The sequence below is a fragment of the Haliaeetus albicilla genome, chromosome 10 (genome assembly GCF_947461875.1).
Source record: "Haliaeetus albicilla chromosome 10, bHalAlb1.1, whole genome shotgun sequence".
Lineage (NCBI taxonomy): Eukaryota > Metazoa > Chordata > Aves > Accipitriformes > Accipitridae > Haliaeetus > Haliaeetus albicilla.
In genome coordinates, this window is record NC_091492.1 from 10,423,345 (window position 1) to 10,448,030 (window position 24,686).

The 24,686-nt window shown below is 40.1% G+C and overlaps 2 protein-coding genes across 3 annotated transcripts; one reads left to right on the top strand and one right to left on the bottom strand.

Annotated features, from left to right (window-relative positions):
• Nucleotides 1-3,938: 3,938 nt before the first annotated feature.
• TK2 (thymidine kinase 2) lies at nt 3,939-21,190 on the bottom strand. The gene is made up of 10 exons (XM_069793428.1): nt 21,028-21,190; nt 20,433-20,470; nt 19,455-19,529; nt 17,375-17,428; nt 15,714-15,803; nt 14,186-14,259; nt 8,533-8,621; nt 8,145-8,224; nt 6,769-6,849; nt 3,939-6,367 (listed from the first exon to the last, which is right to left on the bottom strand). The coding sequence occupies exons 1-10, from the start codon at nt 21,188-21,190 to the stop codon at nt 6,269-6,271; spliced, it is 843 nt and encodes a 280-aa protein (XP_069649529.1). The 3' UTR covers nt 3,939-6,268.
• Nucleotides 21,191-21,244: 54 nt separating this feature from the next.
• Nucleotides 21,245-24,407, top strand: LOC138687245 (chemokine-like factor). Of its 2 annotated transcripts, XR_011326484.1 has the most exons (5): nt 21,245-21,403; nt 21,524-21,682; nt 22,297-22,392; nt 22,685-22,806; nt 24,007-24,407. XR_011326484.1 is itself a non-coding variant. In XM_069793429.1 (4 exons), the coding sequence occupies exons 1-4, from the start codon at nt 21,329-21,331 to the stop codon at nt 24,109-24,111; spliced, it is 435 nt and encodes a 144-aa protein (XP_069649530.1). In that variant the 5' UTR covers nt 21,245-21,328; the 3' UTR covers nt 24,112-24,407. The 2 variants fall into 2 exon arrangements, 1 of the variants encoding a protein (XP_069649530.1); XM_069793429.1 differs by lacking the exon at nt 22,685-22,806.
• The last annotated feature ends 279 nt before the right edge of the window (nt 24,408-24,686 follow it).

The window sequence follows — 24,686 nt, forward strand, 5'->3', positions numbered from 1 at the left end:
GTTCTTCCTATTCTTCCCTGTCCTGCTGGGGAAGCAGAGAACAAGCAGCTGTGTAGGTGCCTAGCTCCTGGCTGGGTCAAACCACCACAACCTCCTTGCTCTCCTTTCAAGTACCTATCTGTTCTTCCTAACCACTTTGGTTTTTATAAGCTATATTTTCCCCCTGTGGGGGTTATTAAAATTATATGTTTTAAATCTCATATTTTGTCAATTACTCAGGGACTCTTAATTTAAAACTGAAAACCAAAAAACCAAAAAAAACAACCTTTCTCATCACAAATGAAGATGTCTCCTAAGTACTTAGATGACCACGAGTACTACAGGATTCATATACCTAACATCCCATTTTTATCTTTACTGTAGCCATACAAGGAAAAGTATTTAACAACAACTTACACATGAAAAAACCAATACAAAAGGAAAGACTACCACTTGAAAAGACACTATCTTGGGCATCTGCCTCCATTAATGCCATACTGCTGACCTTCATTAAATTTGTTCAGTTTCTATCTACTGTGAGAAACACTCTTTTAAGTCTTTAATAAACTTCCCCTGATGGGCCTGTGCACAGTTGCTTCCATCTTCATGGTATCTGGCATACAGGAGACACAGATCTTCACTTTGCCTCTGTTTGAGCGGGGTCTTGGACCAGCATCTTCCATGTCCAGGAGCTTACGAACAACCTCACATGGGGAAAAACTAAATATACAGAGGGTCTTTCAGAAGAGAGGAAGCATAGCTCTAACTTGCTAACTGCACCAGTCCACAGCTCCACCAAGTCACAGGAACACTGGTGGAGATAGTAATGATGGACAATGCCCACCAAACAAACAGTTGAACGGCACAAAATTTACTAAATATAAAATGGCCATGTTCTGAGAATCTACTTTTTGTTAATGTTTTGAGTACCTGGATTGAGGAAGAATCTCTTCTTTATAGCAGATTGGCCAGGACAGGGCAATATTTTGTTTGCCTTTGTAGAGAGAGCTACAATGCACTTGAAGTCCTCTGGGTTTTCATCCGAGTTTGTTATTGGTACAAGAACACCTTTAACTTCTCTTCCTGTACAAATGGTAGGGTTTTGAGGTCTTGTACTACAAACTACTTTTGTACTTGCAAATTTACAGGGTCTCAAGAGACAACTGCTTTACAGTTAAAGATGCTTGTGAAGAGATGGGATTTGAAAACCAGCTGAAATAAAAGATAAGTCATATTTAATAGGCCTTAGGCAGAAGTCCTTTGTGCAACTGCTTCCACATGAGTAAGGTGGAACTGGGTTTAAAATCCTAGTTGTAAACACAGTCAGACCTGAGAAGAGGGACAGACAAAAGGGACCATAAGATTTCTGACCCCATCTGCCAGTGCCCTCCTGTCCCTGTCGGTAGTAACCACTGCACCTCTCCTTGGCTAATTAACTTAAATCAGAGCAACCGCTCCAGCAGCACAGCTAGCCAGCAAGAGGGCTGCCTGGGCCCCTTTCTAAAGGAAGGTGGTTTGTGTTTGTAGAATGTGTGCCTATCCTCTGGTGAGCTGTCAACTTTAATTGTGCTACAGCTGTTCCTGATTGTCTATTAATCGAATGGGGATTTACTGACTGATTGGATGTCTTTCCATCATAGAGACACAAGGCCAATTCTGTTCCCAAATTTATATGCTACACACAATCACTTTTAATGGCTCAGCTCTCCCAAGCCTTGGATTAGAGAAATTCTCCTTTCATCAGTGTAGACACAGAGCTCAGGCAGCAGACCTGGTAGCTGGGTGATATTCACTCGCACAACCTCTCCCCACTGCGTATCTTAGAATAGTTCTTTTCCCCTCTTAACATTCATATCACACATATGCCTTTGCCCTGTCTGGAGTTAAGGTGCTCAAGAAGCACAGCTTGGTTTTAGAACAAACTTTGTTGTTTTTAAAGCCAAGAATGAAAACCAAACTTCATTGTTAAGACAAAAAAAAAAAAACCAAAAAACAAAAAACCAACCAAAACCCACAAAAATCCCACACAACTGAGAAGCATGCAAACAGTAAATGAATAAAATAATTACAATTTGCTTCAGAATTTCAGAATTTTAAACAATTCCCTGAGACGCAAATAAAGCATACCTGAGAGGGACTGGCAAGGACTTGCAAAGCACCGATGAAGATTATCATTGTTCAGAGCTGTCTCACCACACAAAGACTGCTTTATCATTTTTTACCTTACTTGTACCTAAACACTGGGAGAATAACCACCAGTAACTCACCACCACAGCTAAAGGTCCCATCCATTGGAAATTAACTGACACAGCTCTCTTAAGCGAGATAAGCAGTTAAATCCCACAAGGCTCCTTTTCACAGCATTAAATAGTAAAAAACTGAAATTAGGATTGGGATGGAATATAGAGACGTCTGCAGAGCAGCATACTCACAGTGGAAGTCCTAACAGCTTAATACTTCTTGTGGTGTATGTGAGGGAGGAATGTATCACTATTACCAAGCAGAGGGCTCTAGGGTATAGCAGAGGATTCAACATAAAGCCTTCTAGCATAAAAATAAATAAAGCCAAGTAGTATGTATGCAATACACAGGTAACGAACTGAGCTCCTGTATTCTGTAACTCTCCTTATCAAACCTCTGTATGCGTTCAGACAGAGATCACTCTTGCAGGTGTATGTTTACACAACACTTAGCAAAATGGTGCCCTGATCCTGGTACAACACAAGTAATTATCACATGCCAGCCTCTTAAAAAAAGAGATAAATGATCAATTAAAAAACTGATCTGGACTAGTCAGAAGACTACACTTCTCTTATGTAGGAATTAATCTACCGCTAGTTTTGTTCTGAAACTGCAAACTTTTCATTTTCAAAAAAAAGCTCACAACTTTGTCAACCCCCTCAAATGCTGGGGGGAAAATAAACCACCACCATAGTGCTCACCTGACTTTATCGTGCTTTAGAAATGCACAATGTTTACTTAAACCTCCATACACTACAGGAAGGACTGGATTCTCCAAGTCATGAAACAGGACAGTAACTTGCTAGGAGAGCCATTACTTAGGAGAGGGACAAGAGAGCTTTGGGTCTGAGTCTTTTCACAGCAACTGATGGCAGAATACCCAGCACTTCCTACAGTCTCTGCAGGAGGAAGTGCACTGAAGAGAGATGCTGGATTATTTCCCGGTGTTGGCAGTAGTTTTGTGTGCTAATTACACTGGTGAAAACAATTTTCAAGGTTTCTTCAGACCTACAGTTTTGGACAGTCACTTCTGAAATGTTTAATCAAACAAGGAAAATCTCCTAAACATGCTTCCTGTTTTAAAACAAAGTACACAAAAGACCAGGCTAAGAGAACACAACTATTAAATGTTTTCATTTTTGCCAGTCTCTCCATCTTACTTCAAATCAATTTATATGCTGCTCCCAGATGTTACTGATTTACTAAGACACCTTGACCAGGACAAAGTAAATACCAAAGTCTGGAGAAGACATCTATTCAGACTAAGTATGTAATAAAGAAAAGGCAATACAGGAGGAGATAATAACTTTTTACACATATTGTGGTTATGATGTGGAACTCACTGTGGCAAAAGTAATTAAAACCCACTATTTTTACTCATCTCATGTAATCCTACAATATACTCCAGAATAGCCAAAATGCATGCAAAAACAGTTACGTGTGGTTCAGTCTACAAGTATAGGCTACATCCACCTTACAGACCAAATCTTAGAAGCCAAGAGAAGTGGCAGCTTGTTTGTATTAACCATTCTACTGGTACCGATTTTCAGTCTGCCTACAGAAATGAGTACTTCCTATAGTATTTTGCAACTTGCTACCCAATCACTGCTGCTCAGACAGTCATAAAAGAAACAAAATATATGTCAGACTAATGCCGATTGCCCTTTTTTTCCCTCCCCTCATCAATTGAGAGATTTCAAGAAACAAAAGCAAATAAATTCCAGGCTTAAAACCAGCTATTTATGATTACTGCAATATTTTTATCTACACATCTATAGCAGACTGCAAACATTTTACATTTATGACACATATCAAGCAACCTGTTTGGTTTTGTTCCTGGTTTTCATCAAATACCCCAATCTTCCTGTATATGTAAACCTATACATGACAATCAATAAATAGCAAAACATAAAATAAACATGCTCTCTGTAGCCATCACATCTGTAATTTTTAATAAGTTATATAAATGATTCCTTTATATTTCATTACAATTATGAGTATCAATAACCTCCATCCAAACTACTTTTTTTAATATAACAAAGGGGGAGAGGGAAATCTGACCAAAAAGCATAAATTTTGTTGAAAAGCTGAAAGATAACAGCAAGATTCTTTATAAGATTCTCTGTACAAAACAACTAAGTGATATTTTCTAGACTGTCTGCAAAATATACATCCTTGGCTTCTACAACCCGTAATGAAATTAGAATTAAGAACAAACTGCAGATGACTGAACTTCAAATTTATAGAACTATTTCCAAAGAAATAGTTCCTTTGGTCTCTTACAGAAGAAAAAATTTTGAAGTTGAACAGAAGGTTTCAAGAATGACTACTATCCCCCTACAAATAAGCTTCAATAAGTAAGATAATTACTTAACACAAAGTCTTATTTTTAAGCTAGAATTCTAAAGATTTACAACAGAACAACAGAATGGCAATATTGGGTTCACAAGCTTTAGTATACTAATGTAGTACTTCACTAGGAAATGCTCTCTCAGTGCACTGATTATTATTAAGTTGTACCAATTTAAAAAACAAAAAAATCCCACTAGATAGAAATAACAAGAAATGAACTGCATTTCCTGACTTGGAAAACAGTGCAGTCATTTCAATACAATGATTTTTAGGCATACCACAAAATGAGCTACTTACAACATAAAAGCAGTGAAGTGATCTCCAGAAGTAATACCATCAGATACTGTTCAAAATCAGGTAGAATATGGAAAAGACGAGTAACTGAAAATTTATATCCTCCAGCAAGTTACAGACAAATGTCTGTAATAAGTGATCAAAGTTCTGTAGTCGTGGACATCAGCCATTTTTAAGAGCATTCACTACAAAGCTGACAGATACGCAACTATATTAATATAAGTGTGTTTTAAAGCACTGTTAACCTTGCTTGCTCCAATTAAACCAATGAAAACTTTTATGGAAAAAAAAAATTATATACTGTACTTCAAGAATCATTCCCCTCAAATTAAACAGAAAAAGTAATGTGAAAACAGTCAGAACTGCTGCATTAGAATGATTATCTTGAAGATGACACTCAGAGGGTAAAGCAGAAATTAAGGGCAACTCAACACTTTAGCAAACAAGTGCAAGAATGAAACCCCCACTATTTTACTCTACTTTCCAAGTACCTGTAAGTCACAATGAACTGATGAAGATATAAATGCAAAGAACCATCTGTATTTTTCTTTATAAAAAAAAGTACAATCAAAGAATCCAAAATAGTTAAGAAATGAATTAATTCGAGGGGGTTTTATAACCATTTGAAAGGAACAACAAATATAGTTCTGTGCACCCTGTATTTTCACTAATCCTCAACTCAGCCATAGCAGGCCCGGTCACTTCATGAACACTAGACAGAAATAAGCCCTTTTAAAAACCTAGCTTAAAAAAAAAGCCTCAGCGCCATTCTGCCATCACTTAGAAAAAACGTTATTCTTTTTTTGCCACTGAATGCAGTGGGACTATACTAGTGCATAGTTATCTTCAGAACTACAGCTATACTGTGATTTCATGTAAAGCAGAAGAAACTTACTAAATTCAATGAAACTGCACTAGTGTAGGTAGGATTAGAGTAAGACCTCCTGTTTCAACCTGGTAAGACCTACTTAACAAAGCTACTTTGACTTGATGCACTTCATTTGCTTCTTCTAATAACAAAGAAGGACATCCCACCTCCTGTATGGAACTATTTCTTTCAAATTACAAAAATAGGATTGTCTTTGGGGAAAAAAAAAAAAGAAACTTAGGTTAATTATAGGAAGCCGCAGTGAAGTGGGAAATGGGAGAAATGGCCATATTTTAGCTGAATAGAATTGACACAGTAAAGCTGATGGAGAACCTAAAAACATGAAAGGGAATTGGCTTATATTCTATTTATGACTTGTATCTGAACATTTCATAGCAGTAAGTCCACAACATTCTACAAAGCACAATTCAAAAGCAAAACCAGTTATATTTAGAAATATTAAAAATACTCAAAATTGCCCCCAAATCAGACTTCATAAACATATTTTTTTTAAAATACAACCACCACAGCCTTCTACAAATGGTGTTGCATATTATATGGAGTTAGTATTTGGTCCCGGTTTTCTTCATACTTTTCTATCATTTTCTGCATGTCATGGTCAGCTCCAATAACCTTGAAAAGAAGAACATGAACTTTAGAAATAATTGACACCATAAAACACAGTTGCTTTTGAGCAAAATAGAACAGGACTACCACTGAAGCCAAACCAATATACTCCTAGAGATCTGTCCAATTAGCTTTCTGTTCAGAATTTGGCATTCATTGAAAAGCTACATGTCTGATCCTGCAAACAATCACAGTGAACAGACCCTAAAATTCCACCGAAGAGATGTAAGATCAGACTTTTATGCTATACACTAGGGATAGCTGTAAACATTTTTCCAAGGTTTTCCTTCTCCAAAGGTTATTAGAAAAGCAGATTTATTTACTTTTACCACTAAGTAACACTCTTAATATTTGAAGAGTACAATCCTCCATATGCTTAATTGGTTGTTAACTAAAATAATACTCACAAGCACTGGGCAGGAAACTTCAAATAGTGTATGTTTAATGAGCCACTCTTCATAGAGCTGATGAATAGCTTCTAAATAGTCCTAGAAAACAGGCATTCAAATAACACATATGCCCATAGTTGAAACACACATTGCAATTTTTATACATTTGGTAAGTAGTTAAGAACTATATATAAAAGCCAGCATCAGATATTTCCACTAACAAAAATAAAAAGCATCAGAAGGTTTCTGAGAAAAATGAATTCCCAGTATAAGGTTTTACTCCATGAAGAACCTCAAAGACACGGCTTACAGAAGCACAGGGCCCTCAGCTCCTTTTAAGATCAAGAACCACGTTACTCTCCCATAAGTGTTAATGTGGCTCAAGATTTTACAGAGAAAAATACAACAAAGAGAAGTAAGGACAAAAAAGGCAAGACTGCAAAGAATATGTATTGAAGGCACTCTGTGTCAATACACTTTCTTAAAATTCCCAGTTCACTTCTCCTAACTCTGACTCAATTTCCTCTAAAAGCACTTCTGCCTGTCATCAACTATCAGTTTTGGGTTGTTTTTTTCCACAGAGACCACTTTACATTTTTCATTCAGAATTGCTGCCCCCCAACCCTCAGTAGAGCTGCAAAGTAACACAATGTCTCTTCAAATCCATTATATGGAGGATTTATTCTCCAAGGCAAAATTCCACATGGGCCAAAATTTAACTCTTTCATGTATCTTCAACTGACAATGTCTTCTATTGAACTACCCAACACTAGAGATACCCTTGTAGTTAGTATACAGTATGTCTTCTGTAACTACATTTATTTCTGGTTAGGCTTTCTTTAGGAGAAAACTCTAATGAAAGGCCATTCTGTAAACTGCAACACAGAAAGTGATCATTCAGTTACTACAGTTTATTTTTAAGCAGATTCCCATGCTAACAATTTTCAAGAAGTTGCGGCTTTTCAGACACAAGCAGAGACACTTTTCATGCATAAACATCCCAGTAACAGCAGACAACAGAAAGTGCCCACATAAATCTTCAGCACCTGCATGCACAGGTATTTGTGCTTCAACTGGGTCCTTTTATGCCATTTAATGATACAAAAGCAACTGCCTTTTTATATCTTAGAGAAGATTAACAGTTGATTAATACTGCACCTGAACAGTCAGCTATAGTACACTGATTACTAAAACATAACCCTTGGGCAAGTCAGTGTGCATGATAGATCTTTTTTTTTAAATAAATCAAAATTAAATACTGAAGTTTTAGTTTGCAGTGGAAACAGCTGCACCACATTTTGGCAATACACTCAGGATATGATTTTAGTATTTAGATTGGAATCATTATGTTTTTAAAGCTCATTGTAACCACATATATTGAAGGAACTGCTTACCAGAGGAATGATCTTTTCCTCTTCTCTGCATCTTCTCTTTAACCTCTCATAACAAACTTCAGGAGAAGTCTGAAGATAAACTGTCATAACAAAAATTGTAATAGTTATGTTCAAGGATCAGCTTTAAAAGCAAAGAGGAAACTTACTTCACAAACTATAGAAGGAAAGAATCCTGACTTGGGTACTACCACTGAACCTCTCCTTTGGCATTACTGTTAATCAACCCATGAACAATCCATGAATTCATGCTGTCTGATGCTACACACTGCAACCACCTTTATATTGAATAATGTGATTATTTATGACCCATGAAACAAGAACTGTTTTTTCTCCAAGTAAGGAAACCCACCCAACAAACATGGCCCTCCAGATCCCATCAAAATTTTACCTATCAAATCGACTGAAACATCAGTGTTGTTCTGGATCCAGTCAAACCATTCTGATAGGACAACATAATCCACCTCTGGCATTTTTCCGCTGAATAAACATAAAAGTCATCACTCACTGAACAGCATGCACAGATTAATTCTAAACTCATATTTTTTTCACCTGACTAGAATTACTCCCAATTTACTCCAGCATATGTGACATGAAAAAAAGACCAATATTATGCCCACCGAAATTGAAGGCCTCATAAAGCATTGTTTATACAGCAGAAAGACCAAATCTTTTTCTTAAAAAAAACCAACCAAACACAAAGTTCCTATTATTAACAGTTACAAGCTATTTTCCCCATTACAGTTAAGAAATAATTACTTAGTGACTAAGAAGAAAAACATTACCACATTGACATTTATACAATAACAACAAATTAGTGTCAATGGTATTTATTGCTCAGGTTCTTTATATCAGGTTCATTTCAAATATATCTGAACTACTGCACTGCATGTCACAAGAAAGGCTTAATTTACTAGGCAGCAATGACAATTCATTACAGAAGCCATAGTAAAGAGCAGTGAAAAAATAATGACACTGAGTAAGTAAAATTTACTCCCACTGTAAGAAACATTTGTGGAAGGAGTACTGAAATATTCAACATGCTTTATTTGAACTCTGTATTCAGAGAGCACAGACAATATTGGAGAAAACTGTCCCAAAGTTATCTCAGTAAGAATAATAAACTATCAAACAACTCATGTAAAAGGGAGTCTATAGAGGACGTACTAAGAATCACATATTATGTTTTTACTAGTATTGGAATCTCCACTTATTATCATATTCCTCAATAGTCAAATATTACTAGTTTTACATTATTCTGTCTTCAAAACTGGTGATAGTAACACATACTCCACACTCTTTCCTAAATGCCTCTGCAACTGAAACATAAAAAAAGACATAGGGTCAAGAGGCTCCTGTCCTCTCTAGCTGAACGATTAAGACCAGCTGCAATATTTTAAGTAGTGCTGAAGGAAAAGATTCCACAGATTTCTAAACCATTCTCCTGGCAACATGCTTTGATCACTGGCAAAACTGAGTAAAGATAATCCAGAAATATATTTCTGCTTAAGTATGCAAGAAAGCAAAACCCATATTTGTACCACCTACCTTCTTTATCTGCCATCCAGCTGAATACCTTGCCTCCCAAAGCACCCAAGAAATGGGCTAACACAATTCACCACTGTTCTAATATATCAATTATATACATTTCTGGGTAGCAGGCATATACATAAGCCAAATACTGATTCTGCTACTTTTCTCCAAGATATATGGGGAAAACAGGAAGGTCAAAAGGAATTAGAAATACGAAAAAGCTCCACTATTCTTACCCTAAAAGTCAGATACATCCAGGTCAATTCTGCATGGACCTGCCCTGCAGACAACATGCCTTTGCCTCCCACACTGCCTGCATCAGTGGAGTCCCCCAGATAATCCTGTGAGGATTCTGGATGAGGCTCAAGATCCACAAAGATACAGGTAACGTAGCAGGCACAAAAGGATGTTTTCATTTCCAAAGTTTGCTGACATTTGACTCCGACCAAGTAAAGTTTTTACTGCAAAAGTTAAACATGAATGGAATGAGCTTTCTATCATAAATAACTATGAATTCAAATGGGACAAAGTGAATTACTACTGCTTACCCTACAACATATCATGCATACTCACGTGCACTCATTTAAAATTCTTCTAAAGTTTTACACCTAACATGAGCGTGTCTTTCGGTGCTAAACTCAGATATGCATGAGTGTCCAAGTTCTTACTGTGATTGCACATCTCTGCATGCTGGAGAAGCTCACAACAACTGCTCAGAATTTAAGCCTTCCATCATCATCGTAAATCTTACTGTTTCTCTCTCTGGGAAAAAGCCTGCAACGCCAAAACACAAATACTGAGTGAAATTGGATCAAAGAAGAGCTGGTATTCCTGATATTCCCACAGCTCTTCATCCCTTGCTTAAACTAATCATTCTCCTAAAGGAGAAGAGCTTGTGTAGACTAGAGATAACAAGGGATTCTTCTCCACCTTCAAGACTGAGACCCTAAGCAATACCTTCTCTTACAGAAAGAAAGCAGAAAATAACCTCTGCTCTTTGCAGGATGCTTGCCCCAGTCTGAGTCTTATTCTGAATAAAAGTTTTACTTCACTTTTACATAGTTTTAATGGGACAATGCCTTCCATATAGCTATTTAACAACCCCTTTGCTGAAGATACCTGTTGAATAACTTGAGCCTGAGGGGTTTTTTTGATAACATTTTCAGCAAAGTTTAAAGATATGTCAGGTTAGTTCTGTTTTCCAGACCTTTCATCAGACAGGCATTGTTCCAATTTCTACAACGGGCAACCTCTCCTGTGTTCTCTGCATGATTTCCACATGTTGACTAACCTACATAAAAATTAGGATCACTCCCCTACAGAGACAGGAGGTTCCTTCTAGGAAACAGTAACAAGGAAGGAAAAAGCCTCTGGAGGATACAAAGGAATTCTCCTTTGCAAAGTCCGTTTAGTTAAAGAATGATTTTTAAAATTTTCATACAGCAGTTGAACATAAAGCACAGCATGGGAAGCAATCGTTTTAAGTTATAAGGCCTTTCCCCTGCCACAGGGCACTACTATCCTTCTACTTAAAAGTATCAAGTGTAAAGTTTGTATTTTCTCTTTGTTCCTCTGATGGCTAAGACACTATCTTCTAATTTTTAGCCCTTAACATATCCACAGCCTTTTTGTATCTAATTATTCTTTTGTTAGTATAGTCTTGCAATTTCAATAACTCCCATATGTTTGCACCCGGTGTGTCTGTAGGCGACACGTGTATTCTCCCAACCTTTCTATACAAGTATGTCAAGCTGGTTTTGTCTCTTTAAACAGGCCTTCCATTCTTTTGATCATGCCAGTATCTCAGCGTCACGCCTGTTTCAGTTTTAGTTCTAGTTCATGTATCATGAACGAGCAGTTAGAAGTGTAAAAAGTAATGCTAAAAAGCTCTCATAAAGGCTGTGTAGAAAAGCACCAATATTTCCATCTTCCTCCTGGAAGCCCTTTGCCAGATACATGCAAGAGTCACATTTACTCTTCTCTGGGCTACGCAATACTAGGGTTATTTTGTGCTAAAGTTTTACTTATCTATAAATACATAAAAAGATACATATATTTCTGCTTTTTGACTTACAATCTTTCCTCTTCAAATTGAAATTTCTGTTGTCAGTTCAACTGAATGACAGAATTTATCAGCATACTCTCACCCTTGGTACCAACGCATCAATCCAAAGGCTGATCCAACAGGAGTAACCTCCTTCCAGCCTGATACGTGCCCTTTCAGTATCTCCCTTCAATGGGATTTCCTATCACATTACAACACCAGCTTCTGCACTTATGAATAATCATTCATGCAAGTCTCCCAAAACCTCCTTGATAATATGTGACTTCAATTCAGATCGATGAGAATGCCTTTGTTGGGGGGGGGGGGGGACGGGGGACGGGACACAGGACGACACGCATGACACGACACTTTACAAAACACAATTAGATTAGTCTAACATGATGTGTTGTTGGTCACTGACTTTAACTTTTGTCCAAAGCTTTAGTTATTCTTTCCTTCATCATTTGTTCTGAAGTTGTGCTAAATACTGAAGCAGATGAACAAACCTGCAGTTACTAAGATGACTTTCCTTGCACCCTAATATGGGCTCGACAGTAGTTGTTTTAAGTCACAGGGATACTGCCTCTACATTACTATACTTTCTCCTAGTCTGAGATTTCACATGCTTTCATAACTCTCAAATCGTCTTTGTTTCTACTATAGTTGTTACTACTATTTCCATACTCCCATTATCATCCTTTCTTTTCTTAGATGCCGTTTTCTTTCCTGTACACAGACATAACTTTTAGTTTTTGAGACAAGTCTAGATGATCTTTAAAGAACTACAACACATAGGATAGGGCAGTGATCAAACAACATGGAGTAAAGCTATAGAACTGCTTGCCATAGGATGTCCTGGAAACTAGAGGTTTACACAGACTTAGAGGAAAACTGGACAGGTTCATGGAAAATACATGCCCTATGGGTTACTAAATACAGAGAAACCACTGCTGAACAAGGAAGTCCCTAAACTGTAAGTTACTGGATATACTCAGAAATTACCATAAATGCTAACCCTGTTCTCACACTCTTTTCAAGTACTTTTGGCCATCACTGGAGACAATATGTAAGGGAGGACAGATTTACTTATTTTTCTAATGTGACTCAAAATGGCTATTTTCACGTAGCCCCAATTTTTCCTTGTTTTATTTATAATCCTTTTATAAACCCTTGTATCATATTTTGGTTTGTTATTGGTAGCATCAGCTGGCTTCTAGCTTGCTGTAACAAAACAAAGCAAATGCCTTCTGTCCAACATTAAAAAGTGCTGAAGCCACAAAACATCTTAGATGCCCTTAACAATGTTATTACAAAATTAATACATAGAGTTGACAAAAGCAAACAGCCTCATAGCAACAAAGTTCTCAGTCTTTGGGACAAAAGCACTTTGTCTACAATGGGGGGAAAAAAAGCCAATAATTAAAAACAAGAAAGACATTCCAGTACATTTCCATTGTATGCAGACTGAGATAAGTAATGTCTCTTTCTGTTTGTCTCGCATCTTACTGTGTCTCTCCCAACTTTCAAAGCAGTTCCAGTAACAGCCTAGGAGCTTATGTAGCATGGATGCCATCTTGTGGCACGCAGCCATTCTCCCTGCAGACAGGGGCAAGAAACTGGTTTTGTCCCTTAAGACCACTGAAAAATCCATTAAACAACAATCTGTTACACGCACTTCTCAATAGAAGGTCAGCATTCAAAACAAAACAAAACAAAAAAAAAATCAACACTGATTACTGCACTATTTTAGTTAGTATGGGATGGGCAAGTTATACATCAGCCAGGTAATAAATGCTTTTTCTATTTCAGGCCACAATCTTATCCCCCAGAACAAAATAACCCAGGTTAGACCCGACTGCTCTACCCCTGGCCCAAGCACACCTGGAGGTGGGGATCTGATTCAGAAAGTGACATTTAGAGACAAACAGCTCTTGTTCTTTCTTTACTTACTAGCCTATGAAGGTTTCCGGTCTATTTTGATCATATGAATCCTGATTCTGAGCAACAGCATGCGACTCGAGTTCCTGCTTGTCAGTCAAGTTCACGCTTGCAAGAAATGCCAATCCTGGATGCAAGGTTGAATAACGCTATCTAGCTCTCTCCCTCCTAGTCTTATTCGTTATATCCTCATGATTTTTTACCTGTTCAGTATGTGTTTGCTTTGATTTAAGCAAGACTTTTGTATTCAGCTGGAGAGCAGATAACTTCAATAAACGGTGTTCTAAATAATAAGATGTTCTAAATATACAAGAGCGCTTCTGAAAAAGGTTCTCACCTGGCCCATGTCCTACAGGTTTTATTCTACCAGTGGGCACCACGTCCCATACAAAACACACTGCCACTCCAACACAGAACTGACAGATTTTACAGACCACTTACATCCAAATTACCACAGAAATCATCAGCTGATTATATTTTTTAAGTCTAATTAAGTCAAGAAAGTAAAGTAGAAAACCATATAGCATACCTTCGATACAGATTTTCTACAAAAATGTATTTTGCACTGTGAATTGATCGCTCCATCATTCTTATGGGGGAAATCTACAAAATAAAACTTGACAGTCACTTTTCCGCATATTTGTTTCTTTTCAAGCTCTTATTTCACATCATGTCCTTTACATTATGAAATACATTCACATTTTCAGTTCTTCCAGATCTTGTGATAAAAAGAACAACCCTAATCTTACTTACGGTCACTGCATTAGTAAACACCTACATAACTAATCTGTTTTTCATACACAAGTTTCAAAGGTAACTGCAAAAGTATTCAGCTGAGCACCTGAAGTTAACCAGCGGTACAAAAAAGCAGCAATCCACTTAAGATTTGCAGAGCAACAGGAACTTCCACCTTCAGGTGTGTCACTGTGTCAACAGCACAGGCCTAACATCAGAAAAACTGTAACAAGAACACAGAACTTTTTAAAGAAATAATTACAACTGACAAAGCACTGGCCTTAGCCAGTCGTGCATGTGTTCAAACAAACAGCACTTCATTTCGGAGAAGAGAGATTCTCTGACACTCTCTGGCCCCTGCAGAGCACGGCAACCATGGCAGAGCTCTTTCCAACCAGGTATCCTGCACTTTAATGACCATGGAAGCAACAATTGCTCCAGCAAGGCGCAAATGACAGCAAAGCACAGATTGAAACGCAGGGCGATCCTCAGGAATTTTTGAATGAACATTTTCTGCAACAGAATAAGATTTCTATTATCTTGAAAAAAACACCTCTTCCAAAAAGCTAATGATTGTACGTGCGGTATCCCTATCATATGTGGTACTTCTGAAAGTTTGCCCTGACACAAACTCAGAAAATATAATGCAAGAACAATCATTAAGGTATAGGCATGCCACCTAAGATCAGATCTTGTAATCAGGCAATGGAGGACTTAGCACAGAATGTAACAACAGGTGTTTGACGGAAAGAAAAATGAACAGGTCCTGATAAAAAGGTAGAGTGTGTGAATCGATACAGGAAAAGAAAAAATGACAAGGAAAAAAATTATGCAAACCATCTGAAAAAAAGCAGTAGAAATTTTAGTGGAAGTATTTTGGACAAACACAAAAAGCAATGGCTAAATTTGTGCTAGACAGCATGGAGCAGCAGAATGAATACTAACACCATCTTTAAGATTACCTAATGTTTGCCAAAGATTTGAAATAGCTAAATTTATATCGAGACCAATTACAGACAAGTCACTGATGTGTGGTGAGGAAGAGATTTGTGCAAGTCTAGCTCATAAGGGTGGTGCAAAAAAAAGCAGTATTAGTTTGGGGAAGTAAAAGTTCTGAGCAGGTAGGAAGCGGACGTTTCGCCCCTGGAGCACGAGTTGAGCATATCAACAATGTCTCTGCACCACAAAAATTCACACTCACTGCAGGAACAAAAAAGGAACGTAAACAGCATCTTAACTTTTGGATACAAGGTTAAAAACATTTATTACTTATAACTGCATCTAACTCCTTTTTAAATTAAAAGAAAAATATATTTATTTACCATTGGTCTGGTATGCTGCTCCAGCATTGTAAGCTGTATGTAAGTCTGTAACGTTATCCCCCATCTTGATGCATCTTGGTACATTAAGCCCTGGAGTTAGAGATAGAAGTGAGACAGACAGACATTTCAGTTCGGTCAAACAGCAAAAAAAGTGAAGTTGGGTATTTCATAAGCTTTTGCACTACAACAGAACTGCTAAAAGTAGTGCACTAAAACAGCTGACACCAGGTTTGAGAAGAATTAAGGGATCATTTGCTCTCCACAATGCAGATTTAAGAATTACAGTCCTGGTCCTTGGAGACACTTAAGTGGGGCACTTGGAATGCTTGCTGAAGTCAACAGGAATTAGTTACTCTGCACCTGGAACAGTCAGGACCAAGGCACAGCTCTTATGAGACAGTTCGAATACGTTTAATAATTAAAAAAAACATGTCTGCTACTCTATTTTTGTGCACTGACAGACCCTCAGTACACCCAGTCCATCCAGAAATGCAAATATGGTTCCAGTAAGTATGTTCTGGGCCTCAGAAAGGTGTCTTTAAACACAGACAACTGTTCTTCCCAAAGGATCCTCAAAGCAGTTCTCAGATCTTCCACTCTTTCTGATTGCTGCAATTCCACACACACATACAAGCAACAGCCTATCCTGCAAAGCAGAGAAAAGATCTGACTCAAAATAAAACATCGCTCAGTGCCTATTTGCTGAGGTGACAAGCTTTAAGTCAGCAGCATGGCTTCAGTCCACAGATCTGACCTCCTCCTTGTCTCCTTGTCCAAGATCAGAACGAGAAAGTATGCTGCAGTGCACAGATTGCCGAGATAATGTGCGACACAGCCAAGCATGCCCCATCCCTTTACTAAGAAAGTAAAGCATCAGCAACTCCTAGTAGGGAGAATTTACTTTTCCAGAGGACCTATGCTAGCAGTAATTACATCAAATACATGTTAGGGCACATGTGGTTTGGAGTGTATCCACACTGCTGTGTTGACAGCAAATTCCACATGATCTTGAGCATAGGTACCCATCTCAGCCAGCAATGAGATTTTTTGCAATGGAGGTGATCATACAAGCAGGGAAGACTGACATCAGAAAGGACTTCAACCATCCCAGCAAAAGCATTATCTGCAGATGTAGTCAGAGCCCTGACTGCTGTCTCCAAGCACAGCTGTGACAAAGGGACATACTTGTGGGGAATGGTTCCAAGAAGCTATGACTACCCAAAAGACAACAGAGGCTCTCAACACCTCACAGGACTGAATTTTCCGTATCTTCAGCAGTCAAACAATATTAACTGATCAGATGCACCTCTCACTTTCTCAGGTAATTTAATAGCAAAGACATTCCTCCCTTCTTTGAAATAGGCATAAGTAAATTTAGAAACAACTGTCACACTCAGGGCTTAACTTTCTGTGAGTTTCTTTAACTCATACCCAATAAAAGACCCAGTACTTGCTGAAACCACATTTTATATGCAATGTTTCTATTACACGCATGTCTTAATCACAGTTAAAGATCTTTTGCATCATGGAGCTTTATTTTTTGCTGTATGAGATTATGACCACACCTTCTGTAACAGTTTTGCTGATTGGTAAGAAGTCCTCATGCATGTCGTTCTCGAAGAACAGTAATTGTAATTGTAGAACTAATTTGTGCCACTTACCAGGATATTATGACCACGAACATTCCTCCACTTAGTCACCGGTTCTGTCAAAACCTTGTTAAAAAGAATTACTCCATGTTAAACATGTTTTAGGTTCGAAACACGTAATTTGACCCTACAAGTCTACAACCACTTTTAATGAATACTCCATTCAGTAAATCAGAGTATTCAGGACTTGCATTGGAAAGCTCATCCCTCTTCAAAAAACAGCACTGAATCCTGTAATACAAAAGGTAATAATCAACACCGTTAAAAAAATAGAGAAACATCATTATACAACATCTTTTTAGCATTTTTAAATCTCCAAAATAAAACACTGGATTGATTACCTAACGAGCCTGGATATAATTTCACTTTTTTGAGTCAAAATCAGTGCAATGTAAGGACAAGAATGGCTTAGCTGAGCACTGACTGCATTTCAATGACCTGCTCATTCCCTCACAAATTAACACTTCTCAGCAAAGGAAGAGAGGATCAGAACGCTATCATATTACTTTTCATTTTATTTTTGTGATCTAATGTATTGGGTCTGGCTGAGATGGAGTTAATACTCCCCATAGCAGCCCTCATAGCACTGTGCTCTGCATCAGTAGCTAGAAAGGTGTTGATAACACACCAGTGTTTTGGCTACAGCTGAGCAGTGGTGGCACAGCATCAAGGCTGTCTCTCCAACATTTTTGCCCCCCCGCAATGGCAGGCTGGGGCAGGGCAAGATCTTGGGAGGGGACATAACCAGGACAGCTGACCTAAACCAACCAAACAGATATTCCATACCATATGACGTCAGCTCAGATATAAAAGCTAAGTAAAGGGAGACGGAAGGGGGGGGCATTTTGTCTTCCGGAGCAACCACTACGGGTACTGAAGCCCTGCTTCCCGAGAAGTGGCTAGACCTCGCCTGCTGATGGGAAGTAGAGAATAACATCATTTGTTTTTTCTTTGCTTTTGCGCGCGCAACCTTTGCTATCACTTTATTAAACTGTCCTTATCTTGACCCACGAGCCTTTTGTTATATTTTCTCCCCCCCCATCCAGCTGAGGAGGGGGAGTGATAGAGCGGCTTTGGTGGGCACCTGGCATCCAACCAGGGTCAACCCACTACATCTAACAAACAAAATGTAATCAAAACTTTTACGAAATTAATCAGAAAAGCTTCTACCCTGAATAAGTAAAATCGCAAGTGACTTATCTGGTTCAAACAGGGTCTAAAAGCCCAATGACACTGCACAGCCAGGCCTAAGAGAATCTGATAAGCCTGGGAAGTTAACTAGCTTTTAAAAAATGTTGCACTATATGCAAATTAAAGTTTGCTGTCCTTTGAGTTAGTAGTTACTTACTCCATAAGGATCATTCCTGTTACCAAAATAACATTACCAAGTAACATCTGGCAACCCAGCATTTCCATGAGGAATCCTGAGACTTATTATCAAATGTGTTTCCAGATCTGCCAGGAAAAGTATTAATAATCTGATGTACACAAAAGCAATTGCTCACTGAGGTTTGACCTTGATTTTTTTTGAAATATAGTAAGCCTGCCCTTCCCCTAATCTTGTTCTAAGCAATATGAAATCGAATACCATCACAGTCTAAGAAATCTCCAGAAAGAATTCTAACAGATTTTTCATTTTTTAAAAAAGCCATCCATTTACTGGGATCTCAGTTACATGACATCAGTATTTTTACATCATTACTTCTTTGTCTCTACTTTGCTTCTTACAAGATATATCTAAGATTTAAGTGACATGAAAGAGCAAACGAGCATGCCCAAACATGCCCAATCCACGTGGGTTGCAGTTATTTTACAGAGGTACAAACTCTAATCCACAGGTTTTACTGATATTTTGTCATCCAGTACTGTTATTACATACGATCTAAATCTCTCTTCTACAATTTGGCTATAAATAGTTGGGGGGGGGGGAGCGCCTAAACATGTGCACCAATAAGGGCACTGGCTCACAACCTGCTGCTCCTTTCTCATTAGCCTAAGAAAGGACAACGCTTCAAAAGTTAACTGTCAATTCTGTCAAGACAAGCAGCTGCCGAATGATGTAAATAAAGACAAAGAAATGTACATCCAGTACCTCAATGCTGGTAGTTTGTGAAAAATAATCCAGGCATGTTGTTTTTCCACTTGCAATGTTCCCCTCTATACATATCTGCAGAAAAACAGTATCACCTTTAAAAATCATGCTATCACATAGTAGTGAACGGCCGATGTAAAAATATACTCTTTCCATATCAAACATACTATTTCCTTACAATGTAAATAGATTAGTTTATAGGAAGACATTGGGGATCAGTTTGGATTTTGTGATTCCCCGCAGACCACCACTTTTTCTCTCCCTGACATACATATACCAACCGTCTCTTTACCAGGCAAGGGGCCATCTTACTTTCTGGTACCCCCTGCAGAGCCAGCAGCCTGCCAGTGCTTCCAGCTTCCCACCCCCTTCCCATGGCCCCCACGCATATCAGAGGGTCACCTGCTGTGCTGCTGCTCCTCCACCCTGTCTACCACAACTCACCTCAGAGACTTCACCTTAACTTTCAACTTAAAATAAAGGCCAACTGAAGTAGTAATTTCAGTATCCATTAAATAGATAGCTTAAACATTAAGATGCATTAGATTTTTATTTTCAGAAACCTGCACAGTTACAGTAAACTGAAAGAATTTTGTTTCAGCTGTCTTAAAATAATTTATAGCTTAAAGTAATTAGATTCCAAATAAAAAATAATAATAATAATAAAAAAAACCCCTCACAGGCAGGGCTGTGTAGGGCAACTCCAATGCTACACACGCAACACTGACCCCAGACTGACACTTGTCCCTGCAGAATACCATGCTTTTGCACAAATCCCTCACGGCTTTGTTGTGATTTACAGAACTTGGTAAGCGTGGGTTTGCACCGAATTAAGACCCAGTAAGAGACCCCCCCCACCTGACCACCACTCAGTAAAACAGCCCCGTCCAACGGCTGCCGATATACACACACTCAGATTACAACCACATCAGAGCTTGCACATTTTATACAGTTTTCCGAACAAATGCAAATACTTACAACCGTCTTTCTATCACCTTCTTTTATCAGATGTTGATCTAGAATGGAAATAAACAGGAGTTACAACCAAGAAGGAGGTCTTCCTAACTTACAGTTATGCTGAGCTTCTTAAGGTGAGCCCCTCCACGAAGTTTTTAGGCTCTCTATTGCTCAATATGAGTATCTGCTAAATTACCGATCTTTAAGGTTTGATGTAATCATTGGGTCATGTAACAGACACGCTGTGGCATACACTGACACAGTTTTAGCCCAGGTTCTCCATTCTCCTTGGCACTACGACGAGTCGAACGGTGAGCGCCTACGCTCTTTCAGCAGATTTTTGTCATGCTGACTACTTTCCAGTTAGTTTCCACTGGGCAAAAAAAAAAAGAATTTCACACCCCGCCCGCATCCTGTTTACCGCTCGGGCAGCGCCGAAACGGCAACGCGTGCGGGGGGGGGGGGGCCGTCCGCTCCCCGGCCACCGCTCCCGCACGTCCCCTCCGCCCTTCCCAGCGGGTTCCCACCGCTGCGCCGGGACCGCGGCGCGCACACACACACCCCCCCGGCCCGGCCCGGCCCGGCCCGTCCGCCTGCGAGGCCCGCCCGGACTTACAGGCTCCAGCGCCGCTCGGGCCGGGCCGGGGCCGCAGCGCCGGGCCGCCCGCCGAGGAGCCCGCGGCCGCTCCGCCCGCGCAGGCGGCTCCCGGCGCGCCGCTCCCCGCCCCGCGCCGGCCCCGGGCCCCGCGCAGCGCCCAGGCCGCGCCCAGCCGCCACATGGCCCATCCCCGCCGCCACCGGCCCCGGCCCCGGCCCCGCCCCGCTTCCGCCCGCTGCGCGCTCACTTCCGCCGCCGGGCGGGGCCGGGGCCGGTGGCGGCTGAGGGGCGCGGGACCGCCCGCAGCGGAGCGGCCGCCATGGCGGCGGCGGACAAGCGGTGGGACAGCGGCTTCCTGCGCTCCCCGCGGGGCGCTGTGAAGATCGCCCGCGCGGTAGGCCCTGAGGGGAGCGGGCCGGGCCGGGCCGGGCTTCCTCCGCTGCCGAGGGGGCGGCCCCGGCGGGGCACTAACCCCCCCTCACCACCCCGCCGGTGACCGTTTCTGTCCCCTCAGGTGGTGGCGTTTGTAACGTTCCTCTGCTTCGTGGCGTCCCGCTCGGGCGGGGCGTACACCGCCCTGGCCCTCATGGAGACGGTCATCACGGCGCTGTTTTTCCTGCTGTACTTGCTAAAGCTGGACAAGAAGCTGAGGTGGCTCTTCTGGCCGTTGGCGGTGAGTAGGGGCCGGCCCTCCGGGGGAAGCGGCGCGACCCCTTCTGGGAGTGCCCCCCGGCGGGGCTGCCGGCCACCCCCCGGCCGCCGCTACCGTGGAGCTAAAGACAAAAAGCAGGACTTGGCTTTTGTTGAGCCAGTTCTCCTGACAGAGGCGACAGTGCTGTGCTCCCTTGCATCGGCTCCTAAAGAGCTGGCTCGCATCCGCTAACGGTCCCTCCGGTAACGAGCATCATTTGCTCAACCTGATCGTGCTGTACTTTTCATCTTTCACATCACAGACTAAAGGTGCGCTTTCACGTCAGCGTTAACGAGGTCTCCTCTTACCTCCCTTTTTTAAATATATTTGCTGCTTTAGTCTGCCGAGCGCAGCCAAGTTGCATAAATTTGCCTGCCAAAAAAGAAGGTGGGTAAAAAGAGGAAGTTTTATCACAAATGCTCTTTCTAACATCAAACCACTGGGTGTCACTGTCGATCTTGGGTGGATGCTAGTGTAATGCCTTTTTCATAGTAAAACAGCAATTCTTAACGAGGCATACAATATTGGGAGCTGTTCACGTTCTTCTTTAGTTGTGTATTTCAAAATAAATACTTTGCTTCCGCTGGCTGTTTCAGGATATTTTCAACTCGGTGATTGCAGCGTTGTTCCTCCTCATTGTGTGCCTGTTTGCAGTAATAATCAAGACCAACAATGGGACACTGGCTGGAGGAGTAAGTAGGAAAATTATTAACGAATTTCAGTTCTTACAGTAGACACGATGTGAACCTCTTGGTATACTTCCATTGCGGTAAGACCACAGAAACAACGCTGTCATGGAAAAACGTATGCAGAAGTCGCAAACAAAAGTCAACACACGTTCAATGTATTTCACTAAAAAAAAAAATATAATCCTCAAATCACTAGTAATTTAAAGATATTACTAGACTTAGGAATTACTACAGAGAAGTACTAACACTGGAAGCTGCTAAAGTTTAACTGAGTAACCTGCATTTGCTTCCACAGCTTGAAATTCTAGGTGGGAGAATCGCTGGCTCTTTTAGGACTATCCAGTCTGATTACACTATTTAAGAAGAAATGCCTACAATCCTGCTAAAAAGAGTTGAAACTTCTTAACAGACATGCTGGTACCTCCCTCTTGATGTGTATATTATTTTTTTCTGACACAAACTGAGAAATTACACCAGTTAAAAAGGTTTTTTCAGACTATGATTGTAAGATTTTTGTGCCTTTAAGATCAAGCCAGTTTAATAGTTTAAACAACTGGTATTTTTAATTCAAGTAAAAACTAATTAACATTAGTAATAAGGGGGGGCAGGGGGAATCAGTTTTGAACGTATTTAAGTCTCTTGAAGTACAAGATAAGCTAAAATGTGATGAGCAACCAAAAGAAACACAGAACTTGCCACATGGGTTTTTCGAAATCAGCTTAAGAGGCAATGAGGTGGAAAGCTGATGTCTTCGCTGGCAACAACATCCAAAGCAAAAAGGAGACTTTCTGATAAAGTGACGGGCTATGCTAGAATCTAATTTATATTCTCAACTGTGAAGTTAAGTTGGAAGCAGGAGACTAAGCAGGCAGCTTGGAAACAAGTTCGGGCAGGACATATGACATCTTCAGCGTTGAGAGAAACAGAATTGCCCCGAGGCCTGTGCTCCTAGGGCACAAACTGCCTGGAACTGTGGCCTCCTGAAAGAGCTTGCCTTAGCATTACTCCCACTGACCAGATAATTCCACTTTAAAACATGCTTGCATAAAAAAAACTTGTGTGCATGTGGGATCGGGCCAAAGGGCAAGAGCTGAGTGAGTTAACTCAGCAGCTCTTTTGCCAGTCGCCTGCCTGAAGTTTTATATTTTTTAAATACTTAACATACATTTTCTTCAATTTATTTGGAACATGTTTCTCATTCAGAGCTTCAGAGGAGAGGAGCACTTGTTTTTTTCCTGCTAGGCTCGTTTCTACAAATCTTGACTTTCCTCCACGCTGATACCATTAATTAGGCAGTCCTTGAAGAGACAGAAGGGTTTTGATTCAGGATAAAAGCATTGTCTAGCATAATGCAGCATTAGCTTAGCTTTCAAGGAGAACACATCACCTCCAAGGCATCACACAAACAGCAAAAAAAGCCAGGGTGTAGACTGCTGTAGGGGATTTAAATACAGATGTTACTTACTTTATCAGCTGTCTCACATCACACATATATTTAGAAGGCCAGAAGCAAGTTAGGAGGATGTGTTTACTGCTTCTTTGAGGAACGATTGAGGAGTAACTACAATAGAAGATAGAGATTCTATGGGGAAAGTAACATTATTGTTATTTTTACAGGTGTTTGGTCTTGTATTGCTTGTTCTCTGTGTTGTCGATGCAGTTCTTCTTTTCCAGAAGATTAGCCTTGGTGCACCAAGAGGAAGGAATACTCCTGCGAAATAAGATTACCATTTTGGTGAAAGAACACTGTTCTCACTGATGACCGCTTTACTGTTCCCTTTTAAAAAATTTGTATTGTCAGGTGTTCACCTTTGAATTTCCTGTGCATTTATGTACATTTTTGAAAGTATTGTTCCTAAGTTTTCTTACGCTTACAAATGTAGTTTCAGTGTTGCAATTTCACCAGTATGAGCTTCACAGAAAATTGTCCTGGTTTTCTAAACTTAATTACATTTTTACCTGTATGAAACTTAAGTTTCAGACTTGTCTCTCTGTAATAAAAAGAAAATACAAATAGGCCTAAGTGCATTATTTATTTATTAAGACCACTTGAAGTAAAAATTACTTGATTTAATGTACCGGTAAACATCTTTGGGAACACATTTTCTTCACCCTTACCTGCGTTCCTCGTGGCATAGATCAGCGTCCTGGCTGGTGACTCTCTCGTGCCGCGTGAATGCTTTATTGCTGTGGGATCTTTTGAGCCCCAGGTTTTCGTTTTTACGTTCAGAATAGCGCTGAAAATAACCCCGCTGCCTCCCTAGTGTAACGCAATGGTGACTGGGCTGCAGTGCAAC